Here is a 22,390-nt window from a genome sequence, read left to right as displayed (position 1 = left end):
ATTTAGTAACGTATTGCTTAGCCTCCATGTGTTTGTGTTTTTCACGTTTTTTTCTGTAATTCATTTGTAATCTCATAGCGTTGTGGTCAGAAAACATGCTTGACATGATTTCAATTTTCTTAAATTTACTGAGGCTTGATTTGTGACCCAAGATGTGATCTATCCTGGAGAATGTTCCATGCGCACTTGAGAAGAAAGTGTAATCTGCTGTTTTTGGATGGAATGTCCTATAAATATCAATTAAATCTATCTGGTCTATCGTGTCGTTTAAAGCTTCTGTTTCTTTCTTTATTTACATTTTGGATGATCTGTCCATTGGTGTAAGTGAGGTGTTAAAGTCCCCCACTATTATTGTGTTACTGTTGATTTCCTCTTTTATAGCTGTTAGCAGATGCCCTATGTATTGAGGTGCTCCTATGTTGGGTGCATATATAATTGTTATATCTTCTTCTTGGATTGATCCCTTGATCATTATGTAGTGTCCTTCCTTGTCTCTTGTAACATTCTTTATTTTAAAGTCTATTTTATCTGATATGAGTATTGCTACTCCAGCTTTCTTTTGATTTCTATTTGCATGGAATATGTTTTTCCATCCCCTCACTTTCAGTTTGTATGTGTCCTTAGGTCTGAAGTGGGTCTCTTGTAGACAGCATATATATGGGTCTTGTTTTTGTATCCATTCAGCAAGCCTGTGTCTTTTGGTTGGAGCATTTAATCCATTCACGTTTAAGGTAATTATCGATATGTATGTTCCTATGACCATTTTCTTAATTGTTTTGGGTTTGTGTTTGTAGGTCCTTTTCTTCTCTTGTGTTTCCCACTTAGAGAAGTTTCTTTAGCATTTGTTGTGTAGCTGGTTTGGTGGTGCTGAATTCTCTTAGCTTTTGCTTGTCTGTAAAGCTTTTGATTCCTCCATTGAATCTGAATGAGATCCTTGCTGGGTAGAGTAATCTTGGTTGTAGGTTCTTCCCTTTCATCACTTTAAGTATATCATGCCACTCCCTTTTGGCTTGTAGAGTTTCTGTGGAGAAATCAGCTGTTAACCTTATGCGAGTTCCCTTGTATATTATTTGTCGTTTTTCCCTTGCTGCTTTCAATAATTTTTCTTTGTCTTTAATTTTTGCCAATTTGATTACCATGTGTCTCGGCGTGTTTCTCCTTGGGTTTATCCTGTATGGGACTCTCCGCCCTTCCTGGACTTGGGTGGCTATTTCCTTTCCCATGTTAGGTAAGTTTTAAACTATAATCTCTTCAAATATTTTCTCTGGTCCTTTCTCTCTCTCTTCTCCTTCTGGGACCCCTATAATGCAAATGTTGTTGCGTTTAATGTTGTCCCAGAGGTGTCTTAGGCTGTCTTCATTTCTTTTCATTCTTTTTTCCTTATTCTGTTCCGCAGCAGTGAACTCCACCATTCTGTCTTCCAGGTCACTTATCCGTTCTTCTGCTTCAGTTATTCTGCTATTGATTCCTTCTAGTGTAGTTTTCATTTCAGTTATTGTATTGTTCATCTCTGTTTGTTTGTTCTTTAATTCTTCTAGGTCTTTGTTAAACATTTCTTGCATTTTCTCAATCTTTGCCTCCATTCTTTTTCCGAGGTCCTGGATCATCTTCACTATCATTATTCTGAATTCTTTTTCTGGAAGGTTTCCTATCTCCACTTCATTTAGTTGTTTTTCTGGGGTTTTATCTTGTTCCTTCATCTGGTACATAGCCCTCTGCCTTTTCATCTCATCTATCTTTCTGTGAATGTGGTTTTTGTTCCACAGGCTGCAGGATTGTAGTTCTTCTTGCTTCCGCTGTCTGCCCTCTGCTGGATGCGGCTATCTAAGAGGCTTGTGCAAGTTTCCTGATGGGAGGGACTGGTGGTGGGTAGCACTGCACCTGTAGCTTTTTAAAAATAATTTTTCTCGACTTGCAGATTAAACACATTAATCAAAGAACAATAAACTGGTACTTCTTCCTTGAAGAATAGTTAAAGTTGGACTTGTGAATCATTTTGATCAAGCTGACTTTAAGTACCTGTCAGTACTTAAACTACTATCAAGAAGAAGATGAGAACAGAATTCCATCTCTAATCTTTCAATACATTACTTCAAATAAAATGCAGATTAAGTTTAAGATAAATTTTTCCTCCTCTCAGAATGGCAGGGTTCACAACATCCACAAAGAGTCTGGCAATACTTTCGCAATAAGTATCCAAGAGGAAGGGGAGAAAAAGGCCTTGCAGTTAAATGTTAATTAACCCAGTGTAAAGTACTAACAGCATACCAGGTATCATACAAGGAGCTGGAAACCCCAAGTAATGAAAGCATAGTTTATTTTCCCTCCGTTTAAATGAAGAACCATAGGAAAAACAAATTTTAGCCATAAAAGTGCTATAATGGAGGACTGAATGAAATACAAGACCACAGAAGAAGAAACACTGATCTCTTCCGCGGGTAATCAGTTAGAAGTCATGGCTCATTTGCAAAGGAAGTGACACTGGAAGCACATCTTCAAGCATACAAGTGTTGACCTTCTATTAGTTCATCATATGTAGGGAGGGAGGGGAGAAGACAACAGAGGAAGAGGCAAAACAGTATATTCAAAGGCAAGGAGGTTGGAAAGAATGTGGTACTTTTCGGAAACTCACGTTGTTCAAAATAGCTGGGATCAAGGGAATGGTGATGAGAGATGAAGCTGAAGCCAATCACAAATGGTCTTTTTTTTTTTTTTAATCTTTTGGCCATGCCGCATGGCATGTGAGACCTTAGTTCCCTGACCAGGGATTGAACCTGTGCCCCCTGCATTCTGCAGTGCGGAATCTTGACCACTGGACCGCCAGGGAAGTCCCCACAAATGGTCTTGACTCTCCTTTGATAAAATCATTGTATGAGCAATGATTTTATCCTGAGGTATAGATCATGTTAACTACCAAAAGATTAAATAAATAATCAAATGTTCATTTCAGGAAGAACATTTTATCAGCTGTGTGGGAAGAATTAGAAAGAAGATGCATGAGGACCTTGAGATGCATGAGGACCATGAGTTTCTGGTCTTAGGAAATGATGGGGTCCTGAACTAATGACAGGACAGAGTTGAAAAGCAGTCAGAGGATAACACTGATAGCACTGAGTAAACGATTAGAGTTAGAGATGAATTAAGAGATAGGTAAGAAAAATGACTCAGATTTCTGACTTGGACAACTGGGTAGAACACACTGCTTTAAAAGCAATGGGGAAGACAACAAAAGGGTCTGTGTGAAAGAGAAAAAAATGGTTAAGTTAGAGATTACTGAAAATGTATATACATCCAATAGGCAGATGAAAAGGGAAGATAGCATATCAAAAGGGAGAAGCAGCAGAGAGAGGGTTAAGAGGACAGGTTCTAGAATCAGACTACTTTGATTCTAATCTCTAACCCATCACTTGTCACTTCCCCTCTCTGAACCTCAGTTCCCTAACCTGTTAAGGTGGATAACAGTAAATCTTATATGCTATTGTAAGGATTAGATAATAGTTGTAAAGACTCAATACATGTTAATTATTTGATTGTGATTTGAGTTCAGGAGAAAGATCAGTGTTGCAGATGTGTACTTGTAACTCATGGGCATAGAAATGGAAGTTGAAAGAATGGCCGTGGATGAGCTTACTTAAGGAGACTACGTACAATAAGGAGAGAAAGCAGCTATGGACAGAACCCAGGGGACCTTCAACATTTTAAGGAGCAGGAATTAGGGAAAGTACTAGTACACAGGACAGCAGAACCAGAGAGAACCAGAGATAATGACCTGTAGTAAAGAAAGGAGAAAAAGTTCAAGCTTCCAATGCTCAGCTAAGCTCAAGTTATGCATATGTTCAGCAAATTTAGAACCAAAAGATTGCTGTTGACCTTAATAAGAACAGTTTAAGAAGAATGATAGAAATATCATTTGATAATAAATAGCAATGAGCTGAAGAACAAATAAAGCGTTAGAAGATGGGCTGCAGTCTATTTTTTCAAGAGGCTTAGCTGCGAAGTCCAGTTAACTAGCTAAAAATTAAACTTAACTGAAATGAACAGGATGGCAAACTTTAAAATCTTATGGAATCATGGGGGACTTTCCTGGTGGTCCAGTGGTTAAGAATCTGCCTTCCAATGCAGGGGACATGGGTTCAATCCCTGGTTGGGGAACTAAGATCCCACGGGTTAACAAAGCCTGCATGCCAAAATACTGAGCCCATGCACTGCAACTACTGAGCCCATGCGCTCTGGAGCCCATGTGCCACACAACTAGAGAGAAGCCCATGCTCTGCAACGAAAGATCAAGCCACAATGAAAATCCTGCGTGCTGCAACTAAGACCCGATGCAGCCAAATTAATAAAAAAGAAAATTATGGAATCATGAGTGTAAGAGAATGCTAAAACAGTTTCTGAGAAGTATTAGAATAAGGAAAAGAATTAAAATCAAAAGAATTGGAATTGACAATTTTGAGTCAGGAAAATAAATGACTACTACTATACTACAGAAATCATTAAAATACTGATATATGCTCTGAAATTTGGAAAAGGAAGCACTGAAAGAAATACTGTTAGATAATTCTCATACCTCTTTATTTCTCCTAAAAGGCACCCTCAGTATTTCTTCCTGCTGTTCCAACTGTCTCAGGGTGAGGGGTTTAAATGGTGATCCTGGTAGTGACTGGCAAAATATGTCATTCACAGGAGATGCTCTGAATCTATTCAGTGAGAACAAAGCATTAAACCTAAGCAAATGACACTTTAAAGCATGTGTGCATTTCATGTTTAAGATATTAAATCCACATCCTACCTATATTTAGGATGACTGCACAAGAGTGGTGTCAAAATGACAACTTCATATTCACAAGTTGTAACTTCAGCTACTGAAAGAATTTCATGCTTAGATTCAGGATGACATATGTACATCACAGTACTTGATCTGGGCCGGTTCTGTTTCAAACTACAAGGTGTACCATTTCCCATTCCCACTGGATAGTAGGGTGTCATCTGACCTTCGATATTTTTAGTGGGAATCTTAAAAAAAGAGTATAAGACAGACTTTTCATTAGAAATAGAGGTGGGGTGAGGATGGAGAAGCACTTATTCTGAAAGGAAGAAAACTACATTTTATTCATAAACTAACATTTATAAAGGTAACATTTCTGTACTTTGTATAAGGTCTCCCTCTACCATTCTTTTGATTCATATTCTTATTTGAGCAAATACATATTTTCAGAGCTAATTTAATACAGAATAAAAGAAAATATTTGGTGCTAAAATTAAAATGTACACTTATATAAAAAAGGCTATAACATAATTAATATGAATTATTTTCAAAAGTTCTAAATAAAGTGACTAAGATAAAATATAGAAACTTACTATACTTGGGCTGGTCAGAGCTTTCTTCACTAAACTCTCAAGTGAATGCCTATGTTAGAATTTAGATTCTAGAGATCTGAAGTTTGATTTGTCAAAAAGTAGGGCTACAGAGTTAACACTATCTTCTAAAACAGGAATCTAAATACTGTGCTGGTTCATTGATCTGCTTACTCTTCTTCCCTGTTATTAACAGACATACTTCTCAGCATATAAACTCCTGTATAAATCCATTCATGGCCAGCAAAAGACAGATGAAGAAATTTTCACAGAATGGGGGAATAAAGGAGATCACCCCAGAAGACAAGGATTATTAAGGAGTTAGCTCCCATACTTTTATTGACATAAACACAATAAAAATTAAATGGAAGGGCTTTAAAAGATATTGTTAATATCATCTCCAAGCAAGCTCTTTGGAGGCAGGGAGCTCATCTTGTATCACTTTGGTACCCAAAACAGGCAATAAATAAATGTTTCCGGGGAAAATATTTTGAGATTTCTTGTATGCTCTTTCCATGCTAGTGTCTCGAATTAGAAAATCCTGGGTTAAAATCCAAGCTTTGCATTCACTAGCCTTATGACTTTGACCAAATTTCAGTTTTTGTCATTCATAAAAGTAGAATAATAATATATACTCAAAGGCTGTAGGGAGAATTAAGCATTACCCTTTGTTACATGCCTGGCACAGCATCTGGCTTATGAATTGCGGCTCAATAAATGTTAGTTTTCTTCCCTTACCCTTTTCTTCCTCTTCCTTGATCATTTCACACTTTGAATTCCATCTTGCTATCCTCCAGAGCCAAAAATATTTTGAGATAAATATTTTATCTCAAAGGTAGTCTGTAAAATTAAAACCTTTTAAAATAGCAATGCTGTGTGTGTCTATGCATAGCTTACCAATTCCCCCAAAGCCACCCTTTTAAGTTATGGGCATGCCTTTTAAGTAATCTTTAAGGCCTTTTGCCGTTTAACTTTACTTCTAATAAAAGAATCATTATGGTATGAAACCATTTATAGAAATATCCTCTACCAATAAGTTATTTAACTTTATGGAAATTCTTAGGATTCATAAAGCATTCCTTGAACCACCGGGGCATTTAAAAACTGTAACTGGTCACCCTAAGGAATCGTTCTTTTTAAACAATCCTATTTTTCAGTCATCAATTATGCATTCACATTCAATAAGCATCCATGAAGGGCCTACATTATGTCTGGCACTCTGCTTTGCACTGTGGGGTAAAGAGATAAAAGACAGTCCCTGCTTTTAAGATGCTTGCAGTCTGGTAGCTTGTTATTTACATTTATGATTTATCTGTTTTACCCATAGGAGATAGGGTCCAAACAACAGAAAAAATGCAAAAGCTCCAACGTTGAACAGAGGGAAAGAACCACTGTGAAGCACAGAAGTGATATAATGCTATTATAGAAACTTTCCCAGACACATCTTTGATAAATTCATTTATTTTTGTATGATCTTAAAGTAAATAAAAGTATTATAGCATAACTTTTCTCATAAAAATCTAACATATTGCAAATTTTCTTTGACTAAATCCTTTGAGGTAGTTGATAGATAGTTAAAGAACACATGGCTATATTCTGTCAATTAAGTTGTATAAATTCATGTCTAACAATAGATGTTCAGACTGAAAATCACCAATTATCACTTGCCTCTCTTGATTTTTCCTTTTCTTCCACTTCTTGTTCTGTGGATTAATACAAAAGTAAGTTAAATAATGACCAGTGACTTATATACAAGATATAAATGACTAAGTTTTCATCAACTTTGTAATCTTAAACTTCTTTCTAAAGAAGACCTGGACTTCCCTGGTGGTGCAGTGGTTGAGAATCCACCTGCCAGTGCAGGGGACATGGGTCTGGTCCCTGGTCCAGGAAGATCCCACATGCCATGGAGCAACTAAGCTCGTGCGCCACAACTACTGAGCCTGTGCTCTAGAGCCCGCGAGCCACAACTACTGAGCCCGCGCGCCTAGAGCCCGTGCTCCGCAACAGGAGAAGCCACCGCAATGAGAAGCTCGTGCCCCGCAATGAAGAGTAGCCCCCGCTCACCGCAACTAGAGAAAAGCCTGCGCACAGCAACAAAGACCCAACACAGCCAATAAATAAATAAATAAAATAAAATAAAAATAAAAATAAGACCCAAAACATACACATACTTTTAGCTAGATTCCTTGAAATGGTTTCTTTTGAAAGAACCGTCATATTTACTTATTACATCTTTATCTAGGAAATACTCTATTTGAGGCATAAGAACTGGCCGTGACAGTTTTCTTCTGAAGTGTTTTTATCTCAGTGAAAGGTTTAATCTTAAAAGAGTTGAGCAATTTGAATAATATAGATGAATAAAAATATTTCATAATTTGAGGGATACATCTACATGTCTATTTCCATATATAAAAAGTTGCTTAAACCAAGCAAAAGACTAACACTATATAAATATAACACTGATATGTATGTCTCACCAGATTTAAAAAATTTATTAATAGGTAGAAAAAAAGCATAATGTTTGCTAAAACAGAAAATAATGAAAAGATCTCTTTGAAAAAGTTTTCTATGGGATTGTTCAGAAGTTTATTTTAGTGTTTTAAAATTCATACAGTCTCCAACAAAATCTTTTAAATACCAATTTGAACATATACTTTAAACCAAATACCAGCATTACTACTAAATCACTCTGTAGAAACAAACCTTTTTCAGATAGAAGGTTCTTAGCCAACATATTCCCAAGGTAGTACTCGTGAATATTTACTTTCTATATTTAAAAATAAAATAAAAATGTAGTAAGTATTTGGCAAATACATTTTTAAAGAATACAGTTTAAAACCATCCATCTCATTATTAAAGTTTTCATTTTATAATGTTCCATATTTCATATTTTGAAGAAAAAAATACCTGACCACTTTCTTTCTCTTCATGGTACTGCCGAATGTGTTTTCCGTGACATACTTCGTAAGTCCAATAAGACTCAATCTAAGACAGATGGATGTATTTATGTACAAAAGCCATATAACTCAACTGAATTCCTTTTTGATATTTTAAGCAACTGAAGATTTCTCTGAAGATTTAGAGCAAGCTTTCATTAAATGAAAGTTATTATTATGCCTCAGAAAATATGAAATTACTGAAGCCTATTCATTGTTTTCACTAATTAGATAAATGTGAAAATTCTATGAAGGAAATAGGTCTAAATACACCTGGGGTCTATAATAAACACCTGGCCAAGGGATCATTTTTTACACAGCCTAAAAAAATAACCATGAGCATTTTTCATTAAAAATTGTATATAAGGAAACTTTCTTTTGATCTGAAAAACATTCAAAGCAGTTTGGTGATATTATTTGATAATTGATATTATTGGGTGTTTGCTGCATATACTATACAGGAATTTAAATGAACAAAATACTATTAAGCAACAGTTTAGTTTTACAACTAACTTAAAATGTGATACAACATAATGAAGTAAACAGAAACAGAGAATTATTTTCAAGGGCCTATTGGCTGCTGGAAATTCATTTTCTAGTTATCAAGTGAACATAAAATACATACTCTGTAGGAACAACTGCTCTGTTTAAATAGTGGCTCCAATAGCTCTCTTGGATTTGGGCCTTTATAATCCTTTTCTTCTTCCTATGAAAGAAGTAGAGTTTAATACAATTATTCTGGAACTTCACCCAACTCTGCTGTTTAGGTATTAACTCATTGGTCAAACCACAAATGCTTGGAAATAAAAGGGGGAAAAAAGTCAAAACCTTTAATAAGATCCTATGGCATGCCACTTCTTTCAAAAGAATTGAAGTATATGCAGCAACATGGATGGACCTAGAGATTTTCATACTGAGTGAAGTAAGCCAGAAAGAGAAAGACAACTATCATATAATATCGCTTATATGCGGAATCTAAAAAAAAAAACGGTACACATGAACTTATTTACAAAACAAAATAGTCACACATGTAGAAAATAAATTTATGGCTACCAGGGGGAAAGGGGTGGGGTGAGGGATAAATTGGGGGATTGGGATTGACATATACACATTACTATACATAAAATAGATAATAAGGACCTACTATATAGCATAGGGAACTCTACTCAATACTCTGTAATGACCTATATGGGAAAGGAATCTGAAAAAGAGTAGATATATGTATATGTATAACTGATTCACTTTGCTGTACACCTGAAACTAACACAACATTGTAAATCAACTATAATCCAAAAAAAAAAAAAGAATTGAAGTATAAAATATGGAGCCATAGAATAATCTTCCATTCTTTCTTCTCTTAGAAAAAGGTTAAGTATCAGTTTCCTGAACATTTCTTATAAACCTAGTTCAGAATTTTTAAATGCTTGTATCCAAACAAATTCTAGCTATGAAAGCCTCAGAACAGTTGACTCTTATAGAATACACTAGAAAGTTTTAATATACTTCTCAGTTTTCCATATATTTTTACATTTCAGACTTGAATGCCATAAATATGTGTGTAATTGCATATGTGTGTATTTGTGTCTTAAGGAGGTTTAAAACAAAATGAGATAGCTGTCTTTCACAGATTTCAAGTCTGAACAAAACCTAAGAAACCTAAACTCACTGAGTTTAATACTTCCATTTTACAGATTGTGAAAATATTATGTAATTAGCTCAATAAATTAATTGAGTGGAGGAACTGAGTTTCAAATTTGTTCAAGGTTCCACAGCTAACTATAGCCTATACCTCAGCCTCCTGGCTCCTAGGCTGGTGTCCTTTCCATTTTACCATGCTGCCTCTCGTGTTTCATCTTGAAAGAAGTCATTGCCTTGAAGGATGGATAAGAGGCAGTTAGGGCATTTTAGGAGCAAGAAACGGGCATGAGCTAAGGTAGTGAGAAAGCACAAGGTACCTATAGATTTACTTATTAGCAATTCTTTATAAAAAATGTCACATACACATTTAAAATTTTATCTTGTTTCAAAACCTTCATTTCTATAAAAGAAAGCATGTGTGGAGTTAGATTTTCATCTAAAACATTAATAATTGGTTGCTAGCTTTTCCAAGTTGAACTGTAAAAATCAAAGAATTCAGGAATAATAAGGATTACTAACAACATTGTGAATCACTATACTTCAATAAAAAAGTGATTCCTATATTTATAGTAAGACAGGATAATTGAGAAACCTGTCACTCAATTTTATTTTAAGGTATGGAGTTGCAAAGTTTTAAATAAATATCTTTGGTGACAGGGATTATCAATGTATTTATAAAAACTTACCTCATCCCCACTTGTCACAAGGGGAAGAATGCATTTATATTTTTCTTTATGTGTAGTTGTCATGATGACATAATTATCTTCTTTATACAAAACTCCAGTTGTAGGCTAGAAATAGAACCAAAAAATGTACATTACTTTAGCTGATTAAACTGAACTATACTAACTTACAGTCCCAGGTCAAACTAATTCATCATTTCAACAGGATTTTTAAACATACTTGCAAAGGCAGGGAAAAGATTGTACATACTTTTTAATGACAAAATGAAGATGACAAACTTTATCCTGGTGTTACAATGTAACAGAAAATAAGGAACAGAAATAAAGTTTGGAGTAAAAAGAAAAAAGTAGTAATGCAACAGATTGAAGTTATAATACAGATTAAAAAGCATTAAGAGGCGTCAATGTTCATGGATACATCATCACTGAATACTTATTACTCCTATTAACAATTACCACCTATATATGAGAATTTACAGCACTTTATAAACATACTCTCAATTCTGTTGGATGGGACACCTGAACATAATATAATGTAGTATTTTTCATATTTGGATAACATATGGTCTTTACTGCAACTACTCAACTCTGCACTGTAGGAAGTAAGTGCATAGGCAATATGTAAATGAATAAGCATGGTTGTATTCCGAGAAAACAAACAAATAGCTTTACAAAAATAAAGTTTGGAGTGGGCCAGCCCAAAGGTATAGTTTGCTGATTCATGGTATATATCAACAAAACTATCCTTAAAGCGTTCTACAGTATAAAACCAAACAAATTCACAAATCAAAATGAACTAATGTAATTCAAATGAACATTTCAATTAATATAACTGATTTGAACTAAAAAGAAATCTCTGCTTTGTGATAGCAAATATGTCACTAACTACTAAGGCAGAAGTTTTCAAAGTCTATGAGAGGTGTTCTCTGACAATTCAATTCTCTCTTAACTTTTCTCTTCTTACAGCATTGTAAACCCACTATACTATTTGGCTATCCCTGGCAAGGAAAGAACCACCCTTATTACATAACTCTGCTCTTTTCTCAGTTTAACAAAAACAATTCCTAACTATAATAAAACCAGTACTACTTGAAACTGATGTTATCTTAAACACAAATACAAATTAGGAGATGTTTTCCCGAGACAATAAAACAAAACAAAACACAGCAGTAAATACTAGCTGTATTAGCTATATGACAGTACCAAATTAAGTTCTTTACATTTATTGTCTCATTGATGCTCGAAGCAAGCATTGTACCCATCTCCCCGAAAAGGAAACTGGAGCCCAGGGCTTAAATAATTTGTCCAAGGTAATACAGCCAGTAAGTAGCACAGCCCAGACATGAACCCTAGCAGATTGATTCCATATTCTGTGTGCTCTTAACTGTTTCAACATGTTTGAATTTGAACTAGCTTTTGTTAACATTTTCTTAGATTACTATATAGACTCCTGGACTATGGCCAACGATCCTTATTTAAAAGATCATCACAAGTGAAGAGAGAAATCAAAGAGATTTGAAAGTCAGAGTTGTAAAGCCAAATTTGTGATAAAGGGATCCTTAGAAACATTTATTCAGTTGAGCCAACAAACTGCTGTAAGACATAACACTTATAATGTCTCTTGGTGTTTTTCGGATATATTCAGAATATATGATAGTGAGTTGTGCAAAGCATGACTTACATTCATTTAGCTAGCAATGGATGGCCTTTAGTCTTGTCAAATCATTCCTGTCCTGTAGGGAAGGTGGACAGTAGCATATGACTTAAATGTAATCCTCTCTATTTGTGAAGTACTTGCAATTTAATATTCAGAACTGGATTCTACAGCAATATTGACTCATTTACTAAAATATTTACCACAATGCTAACAATGGAGAAAGAAACTGCTTGTCTAGAGCCACGGCAAAGAAAGGAAGACAATTCTTTCTTTGTAATTAAAACTAATCTTGGGTTTTATGTCTATGTGAAGAAATTCATTCCTCTGCCTATTGCTTTTAAGGTTTAGGTAAAAGGTAACAGAAGTAGAAATCATCACTATTCTTATTTGAAGATTTGTTGTTGCTGCAAAGATTCATTTTTCATTAGTTTAGGAAGGGCTACTTTCTTCTTCAATAAAACAGACCAAGTGGCAATTCTTCTATCTGAAAACTCTTTGCTGAAATAGTGCATCACTTATCGGGATCACGAAGTAAAAATTTTAACAAACTTTACCCTAATTTTTTTTTTAATTTATTTATTTTATTTATTATTTGTTTTTGGCTGTGTTGGGTCTTTGTTGCTGCACACAGGCTTTCTCTAGTTGCAGTGAGCGGGGGATACTCTTCGTTGCGGTGCGCGCGCTTCTCATTGCGGTGGCTTCTCCTGTTGCGGAGCACGCGCTCTAGGTGCGCGGGCTTCAGTAGTTGTGGCACACGGGCTCAGTAGCTGTGGCTCGTGGGCTCTAGAGTGCAGGCTCAGTAGTTGTGGCGTGCGGGCTTAGTTGCTCCGCGGCATGTGGGATCTTCCTGGACCAGGGCTTGAACCCATGTCCCCTGCAATGGCAGGCGGATTCTTAACCATTGCGCCACCAGGGAAGTCCCTACCCTAATTTTTAATAATAGAAATTACAGGGGAAAAGTTAACCTTTTGTGATTTTCTAAGTTAAAAAATTTTTTTTGATCTACTACTAAAATGCTTCTTCTGATTTTGTAAAACATGTTTTTACTTAAAAAAAATATAATTCTGAATGCACAGAATCACAGATAGTGTTAAAACACTTGTTTTATATAACTTAACACCTTAAAGTATTTCTAGTGTAAAATTAGTGATTTGATAAAAATCAGATTTTAATATAATGAAACTAATCAAGGGGGGGTGTGGTCTTTAAGATTAAGGAATTTAAAAAGTATCTTGGCAGGGGAGAAATTCCTAATGTTTGACATGAGTCTGGAGGAATTAAGATAGAGGATGAGAGAGAAAACTATCCTGGGAGAGGCTGTAAAATAAACTCAATGGCACTACTTGTTAATATATATAACATGCTTTGAACCATGGAGTTGGTCACCATTTTTCCCAAGTGTAGTGTCTGGGGAAAGTTTCTGAGTGGGAATACACTTCTATACTAACAAAAGAAGTAGAAAGAAAATTAGACTTATTTTGTGGTTTTCCTTCGGTGAAATTCATAAACTCTGTGAAGTAATGAATAATCGAACACTTTAATGACACAGAGATGATATTTCAGAAGGAAAATATACACAAAAACAAAACTGACTGCTAAAAACCAGTAAAGAAAGAATATCATAATCATTAATTATTGTAAGCATTTAAAAATGTACACTATTTTGGTGCTTAATACTTTACTAAGCAAATTTGAAAGATTACATATTATTTTGATATATCTGAAGGGGAAGATGATTTAAAGCACAGAAGAATTTTAAAGATAAAGAAAATTCAGATCTTCTAATCAAGTCCCTTCCAATTTCAGGTGGTAGAGAGATAAAGACCTTTATCCTAGTTCATACAGCTGCTTAGTTACACACAAATGTCCATCCAACTGGCCTATAAAACAAAATGACAGTGCCAGGTGTGGAGGGCTGTAGTTTCAACTACACAAAGTAGGGAAGGGAAGCCTTGAGATTAGAAGAATACTAAAAAAAAAAAAAAAATCAAAAGATCAATGATAATGACTCTTGGGGCTTATTTTTGTGTGAGGGCCACAGACCTTTTGCCAACTTATAGGAAAATGTTTCTAGATTTTTCTCAAAATAACTCAAACTTAAAAAAAGAAAAAAAATTTCTCCCCAAATTTTCAAATGTGCCCATCTTAGATTATGCTTCATTGCCAAAGAAAAGTAATTAAAAACAAAATGTCAAAATAAAATTGTTAGATGTAGGAAAGGTTGGTACAGCATACCTTAAGACCGAGATCTTCTACCATAACCTCTTTTTAGCCAGCAAACACCAGTGCCAGAAAGAAAACTGAACGATTTGGTAGTAACTTCTAAAAAGGCTAGTTTTAGTCATCTGCGTATAGGTCAGTAAATTTTTAGGGCCACATATCAGCATGCCTTCTTTTAATTAAAAAAAAAAAAACAAAACACAGGTGCAAGAGTAAAAAATTTTAATGACCACATTCTTTAAACATTTGCCAAGTTCATGCCAAGTGTGCTCTTTGGAAATAATAACAGAGGCTGGACTAAAATATTCTTATCCCAAGCCTCTTAGTTATATCTGACTTGTAACAACCTTTCATATAAGTATTTTAATATATCAATATTTCCTGAATAAGAACCAACTGTATAGCACAGGGAACACTACTCAATACTCCGTAATGACCTATATGGGAATAGAATCTAAAAAAAAGTGTATATATGTATATGTATAACTGATTCACTTGGCTGTAAAGCAGAAACTAACACAACATTGTAAACCAACTATGCTCCAATAAAAATTAATTAAAAAAATATTTCCTGGCATTAATGCAAAGATTAATCTGGCTTCCCAGAGAAATACTTAAGTTTAAGAACCACTGAACTACCAGAATGGAAGAACTGAAGACAGGTGGAGAAACAAACAAGGTGTGAAATCTTAGCAAAAACTAACATCTGCAAATAGAAGTCTGTTGTGGTACTGATGACATCCGTTATCCTGGGACATTCTGTGCAGACATCCTAGTATCACATATTCACGTTTCAGTGAAATAGTAATAGAACAATATACTAAAACAGTCTTCCAAGTAGAACGACTGCAGGTAATTGGAATAAGAATTTTAAAAAAATTCTGCAGGGCGGAGCGGGGCGGGGGGGGGGAACTGTTGCATTTTCCCCGACTTCCATTTGAAATAAATGAATTAATTACCATACGGTAAGTATCACAAGAGCCCAATTTTTATTGGCCTACCGTGGATAGCAAGACTTCTCAGCAGTCCACTCCCCAAAGGAAGAAGGACTGCAAATATTCATTACTTTGAGATTATAAATATGTTCTTCAATGTAAGAAAACCGATCATAAAATCTCATGTTCTGGGGTCTTAAATAACAGTCGTAATACATCAAAACTGTAAAGGATATTCTGCATAGAGCGTCGTTAACATCCCACAGGCCAAACAGCCCTCTCAGAAACAACTCAGAAGGAAAAAGAGCTGTGCGTATATGTATATGTACTGTGTGTGTATACAAGGGAGAAAGAACGAATATGAGAGAGGGAACTCATATCCGCAGTACACCTGGTTGTGTAGGTAGGGTGTGTAATACTCCTTGAAGGAGAGAAGGCTGCTGGTGGAGTTAAGAACTGCAGAGGACTTTCCAAAGAGAAGACAAATGTGTGCGCCTGACGTGGTTCTAGAAAAGCTTCTTCCACAGGGTGGGAGTGTTGGTAAGATATAGTGAGACAGATTTTTAAAGGGGAGAGCAGGTGACCGCTGGATCCCGGAATGCGTAGCATGGAGGGCACATCCACAGAACGTGTCTGATAAACACTTGCTGTTTGAATGAATGAACGCGTAGTCGATGAAGCTTTGGATTGGGGAAGGAGGCATGCGCCCGCAGAGGAGGTTCTAGGGGGAAAAAACGCAGAATACTGAGGGAAGGGGCCGAACCCTTAAGTGCCAGGAGGAAGAGAGATGGCTACCGGGTTCGCGAGGGCACTGACCAGAGAGAACTCGGTGCCGGGCCAGTTGACTCGGAAAGGGATGTCATCGCTGAGCTGGGGGAGCGCTCGGCCGCCGCCGGACGCCTCTAGGAGACCGCAGAGTACCAGTAACAGCGGCCCGCCTGGGACCAGACTCCGCACGCCGCCGCCTCCTTCCTCCATCCTCCGCCGCCGAGTTCTCCAGCCGCCGCCACAACCCCCTCGGCCCACAGTGGAGAAGAGAGGGAGGAGGAGGAGAAGGAGGAGGAGGCGGCGGGACTACCAAGCGCCCAGGCAGCCCTGGGGCCAACCGCCGCCACGTCTCCTTCCGGAGAGCTCAGCAACACCGCCCCCGCCCCCGCCCCCTTGGACTTCCCGCCACCGTTTCCGGGGCAGGCGGTATATCAACATCCGGGGCCGCCGAGCCGTCCGCCTACGGAAGCCGGGATGCCGGCCGGGCTTATCTTGTCGCACGCAACCGCAGTGTAGCGGCTGGGAGCGAACGCAGCGGCCTCCCGGGAGCGGACGCGCAAAGACCGGGCCTCGGACCAGCCTTTTCGGTGGCGGCGAAGTGACGGCACGGAGAGCCGGTGAGTCTGGGAGGCCGCGGCTGTTCCCTTCCGCCACCCGCGCGGCTCTCCACCGGCTGGGCAGCGGCTTGGCCCTCATGGAGCAGCTACAGGAGAGTGTGAGCGGGGCGGGTGCTGGTCTTCAGATGAGAAAATTCGAGGTGGCGAGGAGAAGTGAGAAGTGGCGGTGTTCCTGACTGCTCTACCCTCTCGCTGCTTTTCCTTTTCTCCGCACGTAGCATCTGTACACTTCATCTTTCCCGCTGGAAGTTTCTCTCCGCCTCTTTTGCTGTGGGCCGCGGTCACCTCACAACTTCCAGCTCCTGACTAACGCAGGGCGGGAGTTGGCTCAGTCTCCTCAGCCGTGGTTTCGGGGACACCCGAGCCGAGGAAACCTGTCGTCCCCCCGTGTAAGAATACTGCGATTCTCCGAGGGTGGCCTAGACGGAGAATCTCCCTTGTGGGAAGGGCAGCTAGATAGCTCAGCCCCTACATTTTTGCTTTACGGGGGTCTCTTTCATCCCAGAGTTGAAGTGTTGGGTTGCTGTTTTTTTAAGGAAGCCGATAAGTTGCTTTATGTGAGGTTCAGGGCCAGGTGAATGTGAGTTTATGAACTAACATGAGGTTCAGATATCTCTGACTTTATTCAAAAAAGCACAAAAAGTTTTGGATTCCCCTCCCCATCTTAAAAAAAAAAAAGCCGTTGTTTTCATCTCTAATATAATGGGTTATACAGTGTTAGTTCTAGAGCACCTGTCATTGTCTTTCTGGAGGTGGGAAAAGCTAGACCTTCGTGCTAGATCTGCTAAAGACTGTGTCGTCCCTCGTGTGTCGTCGTCCCCCCCCCCCCACCCCGGGCAATTTGAGCCAAATCAAAAAGCAGGAAGAACAGTCTGTTTTTCTATTTTTTGTTTTAAAAATTTCCTTTTTTAAAACAAAAGGAATCCGCAGCATCAAACAAAATTACTTTTTTCCAGAATTGAGGTGTTGTTCATTAATTTATTTATTTATTAATGCTTAATATGTGTGCGAACACTGGGATTGGTAAATGGCAAATAAATGGGTCTCTGTCCTTTTTCTCTCATGGTCTAACAAGGGAGATTACATAGACAAATAATGGTAACCTACTGTGATATAATAAAGTAGTTAACATTTATATAGCATATCTTCTGTGCACTAGTGTAAGTACTTTATATATGTTATGAGGCAGGTACTATAGATTATACAGTAGAGAGATGTTAGAGTGAAGATATAAAGAAGGGCAGAGATTGGACAGGAAAGGCTTCCCAGGAGAGGTGACATTAGAATTGGGGTTTTAAGGATTTATAGGAGTTCATCAGGCAGGTGGGGAAGTGCATTTCCAGCACAATCCTTCTAGATGGTCCGTTAGGGCTTTTCGGTGTAGTCAGCAGATAGTGTGGGATGGAATCAACAGCAGGAGATTAGTGCTCTCTTAGAGGAACAGAGGCAGTCAGTTCAGATTAATTCAGTTCATTCAGTTCAAGATTAATTCCAAATGGATTAGATATTTAAATGAACAACAAAAAGAAAACAATAGAAGAAAACTTAGGAGAATAATTCAATGATCTTGGTGTGTAAGATAGGAAATCCTGAAGTCATGAAGGAAAAGAGATGTATTTGACTAAATAAAAATGAAAAATATTTGTCTGCCCTGGTTTAGTCTCTGGGTCTATAGTGATGGAAGCTGCCTCAGTAGAGCTTATGTTCAAGTAACAGATAAAAAACAAGTAAGATAATTTCTGGTACTGGTCACTGCTGCTTAGAAACTAGGGTTGTGTGAAAGAGAATGCTTCTGGGATATGCTGCTCAGGTAGATGGTCAGACTTGTGTGAGGAAGTGACATTTGAGTTGTGACTTGAAATGGTGAAGAGGAAGCCACACAGCAATTTCCAGCAGGAAAAGCTTGGTGTGTTGGAGGGACAGAAAGAAGGCTAATGTTGCTGGAGTGTAAGAGCAAAGTGGTAGGAGATGGCCAGCTGGACACAGATCTGTAAGTAGGAGAGTAATGTGGCCTGATGTACATTCGTGAAGATCATTATGGTTGCTGTGTGGAAAATTGATTATAGAGAATGTTATTGGCTGAATTGTGTTCCCCAAAAGGATATGCTGAAGTCCTAACCCCTGGAACCTGTGAGTGTGAACTTGTTTGGAAATAGGGTCTTTGCAGATGGAAAGTTAAGATAAGGTCATTGAACTCGGGTGGGCCCTAATACAATGACTAGTGTCTTTATAAGAAGTGGGAAATTTGGACACAGACAGACATACAGAGAGAATGCTACGTGAGGATGGAGGCAGAGATTGGAGTGATGTGTCTACAAACCAAGGAACGCTAAAGTTTGCCAGCAACCACCAGAAGTTAGCAAGAGGTAAGGACAAATCCTCCCATAGAGGTTTCATAGAGATCGTGGCTCTGCTGACACCTTGATTTCAGACTTCTAACCCCCAGACCTGGGACTTTCCTGGTGGCACAGTGGTTAAGAATCTGCCTGTCAATGCAGGGAACATGGGTTCGAGCCTGGGTCTCGGAAGATGCCACATGCCGTGGAGCAACTAAGCCCTCAGCATGTGGGCTTAGTTGTATGGCAGCCCTAGGAAACTAATGTAGGGGACAAGTATGGCAACAGGGAGACCAGTTAGGAAGCTGGTAGCAGCAGAGATGGGGAGAAGTGGCCTAATTTGGATATATTTTTCAGCTACAGCATCTTGAATTTGCTGGTGGATTAGACGTGACATGTTCTTACAGAGATGAATTAATGATGATGTCTAGATATGTTTTATGAGGAACTGATGGTGCAGTTTACTGAAAGAGGGAAGAAAAGAATGTGGACTGATGGGAACCATGTGTTTTTGTTTGTTTTACTTTTTATTTTGAAGTGATTTCAAACTTATATAATAGTTGAAAGAATCAAACCTAGATTTCCCCAGTTGTTAACATCTTATATATGTGGTTTGATTACAATAATAGTAATTTCTGAATCAAGGGTTCTGTTTTGGACATGTTAAGTTTTATTATTTCTTAAAATTTTTATTGGAGTATAGTTGATTTACTGGACATGTTAAGTTGTAGATATCAGTTAGACATCCAACTGGAGCTAACACATTGGTTAAATAAACCTGAAGCTCAGGTGAGGAGGTCAGAGCTGGAGTTATAAATTTTGGCATTATTAGCATATAGATATACTGAAAGCCATGGTTCTGGCTGACATCATTTAGGGAAAAAATGAGGATAACAAAGGGAAGATGAGTCATTGCAACATTAGATACTGAACAGCATTGAAGAATTAACAAAATGGACTGGGGAGGTGTGCCCAATAAAGCAGAAAGAAAATCAGAAAACTGAGATATCAAGGAAGTCAAGAGAAAGAAGTATACCATGGGAATGACCAGCTAGCTGAGTCAAGTAAATGCTGCTGAGGAGTTGTGGAAGATGAGGATAAGCAGGTAACCACTGGATTTGACAGCATGGAGGAGGAGCAGAGGGGAAGAAAGGCTTGATTGGATTGAAGTGGAGGCTTGTTTATGTGTATGTTAAATTAAAAACGTTATGTTTTTGCATTTCAGCAGAGTATACACCAGTTTCTCAAAACCTTGGCAATGTTGACATGTTGGGCCAGGAAAATCCTTTGTTGTGAGGGGCTATCTTGTGCGTCGTATAATGTTTAGTAGCATACCTGGCTTGTGTCCACTAGATGCTAGTAGCAATCCCGCCCTCCTCCCTCCCCCCAGCCAAGTTGTGACAACCAAAAATGTCTGCACACATTGCCAAATGTCCCTTGGCAGGCAAAATGGCCCATGGTTGAGAATCACTGGTTTAGACTTTTAAATGAGAGGCTTGAATATTAATGGTAAAGTTTTAGGCATTAGCTCACTGAGTGGGAAGATATTTAGAGGCAAGCAGGGGACCTTTCTAGCACTCTAAAAATTTTGCAGTGTAGTGAACACCTACTTTGCCTATAATGCCTGTTTGCGTTGTATCTTTGATGATTCCATAAGGCACTTAATCTTACATCGCACTGATGTCATCATTATGCAGTTATCATCACAGAGAATTTTGAATGTAAATATGTAGAAGATTGTCCTGAATCTGTATTAACCCCATCATTGCCTAGAAATTATTTTGAAAAAGTAGTCAATTACTTCATTTAATAGTCTCTTGATTTTTTCTCATGTAAATATGGTACAGAATACACAATCTTAAATTTTGTTTATTTTAAATTTCTGCTTTATGGATTCCAGAAAAATTCCCCTTTATTTGGCAAAACTACCCTTTTCTGCACACAAGGGAGTTAGTCTTAATGTGGCAGTTTTCAATTAGCTGCAGAACTACAGATCTGGGGAGAGATCAAGAAAGTTGTGCGGTTATTCATCTAATAAATGTGGTTTGGAAGCACCGTCCAAAGTACTAAGGGTGCTATAAAAATGACTTAGATATAAAAAAAAATGACTTAGATATAGATCAAGTCCACCAAAATATTACCACCTAGGAAGGGAGATAGGACTTGTAAATAACTAATTATATTAAAAGTGAGAAGTGTTGTTAGAGAAGTACTGTGCAGATAAAGTATTGCAGACATTCAAAGGAGGGGGTGATTACCTCTAGCAAGGGATGAGAAGAAGGAAGCGTGGAAACCAATAAAATAGTCTTGGCATTTGTATAGGACCTTAATGGATGGTAGGAATTGGATTTACAGAGCTGGGAGAGGCCTATTCTAAGTGGATGAAAGAGCATGAACCCAAGACATAGAGAGCAAAAATAATTTGGTTTGAGTATAGAAAGGGGGCTTGGGAATGACATAAGGAATTTAATATGTGACAAGGGTGTCATTTCACTTTTGTGGGAAAAGGATGTTTTAATCAATAAATGCTGATAGTGCAATTTGCTATTCATCTATAGGAAAACCAACTAGATCACCTTATCATAAATTACATAAAAAGTAAATTGTGAGAATTCCCTGGCGGTCCAGTGGTTAGGACTCCACGCTTTCACTGCTGAGGGCCCATGTTCGATCCCTGGTCGGGGAACATAAGCCAGGCAGCGCTGTCAAAAAAAAAAAAGTAAATTGTAAATGAGTTAAAGATATTTCCATATGAAGCAATTAGGAGAATATTCATATAATTGCAGTAGGGATGGTATTTTTTAGTAAGACAGGAAATCCAGATACTGTAAAAGGAAAGATAGACCTGCTATAATAAACTTTTTAAAATTAGTAATTTTTAAAGTTAAAAATTATTAAAGTTAAAAATATGCAAACCTTTTGGCCTAGTGATTTTACTTTTTGGACTTTCTCCTTTAAATACAAAAGCCCTGACACATAAGGATGTATGTATAAAGATAATTCATTGTGGCATTAGCTGTAATGGCAGAAAAAAACCCTGGATATCTGATTTTCTAATAATAAGGCAGTGGCTGAATAATTATATACAAATTCTGTACAACTGAATAGTGAGGTGGTTAGGAGCAGAGGCTCAAGAGTTAGGCTAGTGAGATTCTGATCCTACCTACTACATGTGTGACCTTGGGCACGTTACTTAACCTCTTTAGAGCTCAGTTTTCTTACCTTTAAAATGGAGAAAATAA

The 22,390-nt window shown here is 37.7% G+C and overlaps 2 protein-coding genes across 4 annotated transcripts in view; one reads left to right on the top strand and one right to left on the bottom strand.

Annotated features, from left to right (window-relative positions):
• ERLEC1 (endoplasmic reticulum lectin 1) overlaps nucleotides 1-16,570 on the bottom strand; it is a 39,295-nt gene extending 22,725 nt beyond the window's left edge. For all 3 annotated transcript variants that reach the window (XR_009703688.1, XR_009703689.1, XM_061210436.1), the window contains exons 1-8: nucleotides 16,244-16,570; nucleotides 10,619-10,723; nucleotides 8,920-9,000; nucleotides 8,266-8,343; nucleotides 8,062-8,125; nucleotides 7,024-7,058; nucleotides 4,790-5,013; nucleotides 4,568-4,697 (exon numbers count right to left, since the gene is read on the bottom strand). Coding sequence is in view for 1 of the 3 variants with exons in the window: in XM_061210436.1 (XP_061066419.1) it covers nucleotides 4,568-4,697; nucleotides 4,790-5,013; nucleotides 7,024-7,058; nucleotides 8,062-8,125; nucleotides 8,266-8,343; nucleotides 8,920-9,000; nucleotides 10,619-10,723; nucleotides 16,244-16,405 (879 nt within the window). In the remaining 2 variants the exon portion in view is untranslated. The remainder of the gene's footprint in view (nucleotides 1-4,567; nucleotides 4,698-4,789; nucleotides 5,014-7,023; nucleotides 7,059-8,061; nucleotides 8,126-8,265; nucleotides 8,344-8,919; nucleotides 9,001-10,618; nucleotides 10,724-16,243) is intronic.
• A 70-nt stretch (nucleotides 16,571-16,640) lies between these two features.
• The window catches only part of ASB3 (ankyrin repeat and SOCS box containing 3), a 93,408-nt gene continuing 87,658 nt past the window's right edge, over nucleotides 16,641-22,390 (top strand). The window contains exon 1 of the mRNA XM_061210435.1: nucleotides 16,641-16,812. The gene's annotated coding sequence lies outside the window, so the exon portion shown is untranslated. The remainder of the gene's footprint in view (nucleotides 16,813-22,390) is intronic.

The sequence above is a fragment of the Eubalaena glacialis genome, chromosome 14 (assembly GCF_028564815.1).
Source record: "Eubalaena glacialis isolate mEubGla1 chromosome 14, mEubGla1.1.hap2.+ XY, whole genome shotgun sequence".
Classification (NCBI taxonomy): domain Eukaryota; kingdom Metazoa; phylum Chordata; class Mammalia; order Artiodactyla; family Balaenidae; genus Eubalaena; species Eubalaena glacialis.
The sequence above is the reverse complement of the archived record's forward strand: the minus strand, read 5'-3'. Positions and strand labels throughout refer to the sequence as shown.